This window comes from Elaeis guineensis, chromosome 8 (assembly GCF_000442705.2).
Source record: "Elaeis guineensis isolate ETL-2024a chromosome 8, EG11, whole genome shotgun sequence".
Lineage (NCBI taxonomy): Eukaryota > Viridiplantae > Streptophyta > Magnoliopsida > Arecales > Arecaceae > Elaeis > Elaeis guineensis.
Window position 1 is genome coordinate 21,392,200 of NC_026000.2, and position 3,558 is coordinate 21,395,757.

The window sequence follows — 3,558 nt, forward strand, 5'->3', positions numbered from 1 at the left end:
GTGATAGCGACACATCCTTTCCTCAAGTAGATGCCCTTAAATCTTTTCTAAGATTCATCTACAAAATAGTTTCTAGATGTGCTATTTGAATGCAATTTTTGTTTAATAGACACACCTTTTCCTTTTGTTTAATGCAATTTTTAACATTTGTGTATCTGTGTGAGAGAGAGAGAGAGAGAGAGAGAGATGGAAGGGGATGATTCTATTACAAAAAGGTAGTGTATGTATGAGCTCTATTTTTGCAAAAATCAACTAGTACATTTTTTTTTTTTTTTTGCCGTCTTGCTTTAAAATCAGAAGGGACAGATTAATATTACAAAGAGGCAAGCATTCTATGTTGCCAATCTTTTACGCAGTAAACTTTCCGATTATAGATACCAAAACAGGACCAGAAACAGAGGCTTAGATACTTGGTTTTATCTTCCCTTGAGGAATCCCTTGCACAACTTCGTCCAAAATCTCCTGTCAGGTTCGACTTCCTCCAGTCTCCTTTCGGCATCATCAGCAAAAGCTCTCTGAAAGACATAATACCATCGTCTTAGAAGGATCCATTTTAATAGTCCAAAACAAAGAGATGTTAGCTAAAGAGACATACATCAATGGAGCTCATGTTCGCAAGCCGATCAATGAGATTATGCAAGATATCTTTGGTGTACTCTGGATGCCCTTGAATTCCCAACACATGGTCTCTGATGGCAAACATCTCAACGCCGGTTTTCTCCGAGAAGGCAAGCACCTCAGCCTCCAATGGCACCTCCCACACCTGATTCCACCATCCAACAACTCCATTAGACCAAATCATGGAATTGACATTGTCTGTATCACGGTATGTCACACTGTACCAAACTGGACAGTGCAGGAAATACCGTACTGTACCGATTCGATACTGATATATGATACGAGAGGTGTACTGACATCTGGTACACCGAATCAGCTCGTACCGATACCATCACAGGGTGGCACCGGTAAGCATACCTTGGTTTGTATTGTAGAGAGAGAATTAGAATTTCATTTGGTGTCTGAAAACCAAAAGCTGATCATACCTCATCTTGATGGCACTCGATGATTGAAGCACTGCGAGGGAACTCGTCGACACCTTCAAGAAATTTGTATTGGGACAAGTCTTCCACCATGATCACCTTCCGAACTCCAATATCCCAACCCTCATAAGCCTTTCCAACTTGGCCTCCCAATGCCCGGCATAAAACCTATTTTCCAAAGCATCATTTGTCATTAGATATAGACGAAGGCACATGCCTCAAAGCAAAACCATCATTTTGGAAATGAATTGGAGTCAAAATTTCTCCATGAATCTTCCAAAAAGCGAACTACTGCATGCTTACCTGGTGGCCAAAGCAAATGCCAAGGACTCTCTTCTGCATGGCATCCAAGGTCTGGAGTAGGAAGCAGAGCCTTAGGATCCAGAGTTCATTTCCATAGGCATCATGGGGGCTTCCACTGATCACAAAGCCATCATAGCTATCGAGCTCCTCCATATCAGGGAATTCGCCATCTATCACTCTATAAAGATCCCATGTCTCACCATCATCACCAAATGAATTGACGAAGACATGGAAGTAGCCTCCATAGATTTTCTTCACATAGTCTGAGTCTTTAGCGGCGAGGAGGAGAGCATATCGCTTCTGACTGCTGGCCTTCATGGTTGGTACTTGAGAAAGAATCGAAGAGCTCGGTGAGGAAGAGTCCAGGAAATGAGCTTAGAGGCTTTGGAGTGGTGCAGATGGGTTGAGATGAAGAAGTGCGCTCTAGCTCTCCTTTTATAAGGGTGGGGAGTGGGAAAGGCCAGTCGTACCGTGGGTCCTTCCCGCACGAAGACGCGTTCGGAAGGAGGTGTACTGACCTTCAAGGCATCAGAGCATCGTCAAGTTCATAATAATTGGACCTGAGCCAGCAGCCACTGATGGGGTGCGACTACGAAGGTCAGTTCGCGGCCCCCACCAAAGATGACCGACCTCGTAACGTTCTCTTCCACAAGAGAGAGAGAGAGAGAGAGAGAGAAACATTGTAAAACCCAAGCATCGGTTCCTTTTTAAATATTTCACTAGCTTAGAGCCCATGCGGTGCATGAAATACAATTTTTTATTAAAATAATATTTAATTTTATTTATTAATTTTATTATATTTATTTTATATATATTTTAAAAATAATCTGTAAAGCTTGTATATTAAGGGATGTATTTTTTTAAAAAATATTTTTATATATAATAAGATATAATTATTACATAGCATATCTTTAAAATATTTTTATTAAGTATTTAATATTTTTTTATAACTCTATATAAAATATTATTCTAGCTTATAATCTCGTGTTATGCATGGAATGTATTTTTTTAAAAAGTAATTTATTTTATTTATCTATTATATTATATCTATTTTATATATATTTTAAAATAATTAAAATAATAAAAAAATATATTTTATGTTCTCCTTCACTTGTTTGGATTGGGAATCTTTAGTTTTAGGAAGGAATATGAATTTTAACTTTAAAAAGTTAGGAATTGAAAAGAGTTGATTTAGGTGCACTCTACGTTTAAAATTTGGAGCTAAATTTAAAATGTGTTTTGATGCCGGTTATTGTTAACCATGATTAAAGACCTTAGGATTGAATTATTGGACTGTCAATTATTTCAAGGTTAATTTTATCATGAAACTTAAAAATCATCAATCCATATCTATTTATAACCACAAACTGATTAGTATTCTGTTTCTCGGTCAACTCCAATAGCAGAGTCGGCATCATCTATCTCCTCAACTCCTAATAGCACACCAAAGCCCTTCAGTCGGTGTTGGTGTTGCCGCACACACTGGTGCGCCCACGATAGTGGATCCGCTGTCGAACAGCTCGGTGGCAGAACACCACCACCACCTGCATCCTTAATCTCTAATCCTATCTGCCTCTGCCCACCCTCTCATGGCTTCCCCTCTTCCAATGGCGTCAGCATCCCCATCCTCCTCTTTATGTCCTCCACCATCATTCTCCTGCTCTACATCCTCCTTCCCTCCCTCTACTCTTTCTTCTCCTCCTCCTATCCTACCACCACCATCTCCCCCATCATCACCAAATCTTCCTGATCCCGAAGGACATTGCCCGGCTCAAATCTCAGCTTGGCCTCAACTCCATCCAAGAACTCTCCCCTCCCCCGCCATTTGGCATTTCCTTCGCAAGGGCATCAACCCTCGGACCCACGCCGAACAACTCAAAGACCTCCGTCAATAAACCATCGCCCCCTCTCCCTTTGATCATCTTAGGTTATTATACACGTGTTAAACGGAGGAAGTTTACATGTGACACCATCGTTGGGAATAGGCATCGAAGCTCCTCCATCTTCGTCGGACAGTGCCGCTCTCGGTATATCAGCCGATCCCTAGGGAATGGGAGGCGGAGACACTGTAGCACGGAGGTGGAGATGGTGGAGATAGGAGCGGTGTCGTCGAATCTCCGATTTTCTCCAACTTTCCGTCCGTCGGTTCTCACCGGCGCTTTTTTTTTTTCTTGTCTCCAAATCTATGTATTTCGCGCAAAGTATTATTTTCGAG

General features: G+C 41.2%; 1 protein-coding gene across 1 annotated transcript; it reads right to left on the minus strand.

Moving 5' to 3' along the window:
• Positions 1–222: 222 nt before the first annotated feature.
• On the minus strand, positions 223–1,754 carry LOC105049884 (gamma-glutamyl peptidase 5). The gene is made up of 4 exons (XM_010929664.4): positions 1,344–1,754; positions 1,044–1,208; positions 596–763; positions 223–515 (listed from the first exon to the last, which is right to left on the minus strand). The coding sequence occupies exons 1-4, from the start codon at positions 1,659–1,661 to the stop codon at positions 417–419; spliced, it is 750 nt and encodes a 249-aa protein (XP_010927966.2). The 5' UTR covers positions 1,662–1,754; the 3' UTR covers positions 223–416.
• Positions 1,755–3,558: the final 1,804 nt, after the last annotated feature.

Coding starts and splice junctions, on each gene's coding strand:
- LOC105049884 (XM_010929664.4), bottom strand. CDS start 1,661: ATGAAGGCCAGCAGTCAGAAGCGATATGCTCTCCTCCTCGCCGCTAAA. Junction 1,209..1,343: donor GCATTTGCTTTGGCCACCAG/GTAAGCATGCAG, acceptor TTTGGAAAATAG/GTTTTATGCCGGGCATTGGG. Junction 764..1,043: donor TCGAGTGCCATCAAGATGAG/GTATGATCAGCT, acceptor TGGTGGAATCAG/GTGTGGGAGGTGCCATTGGA.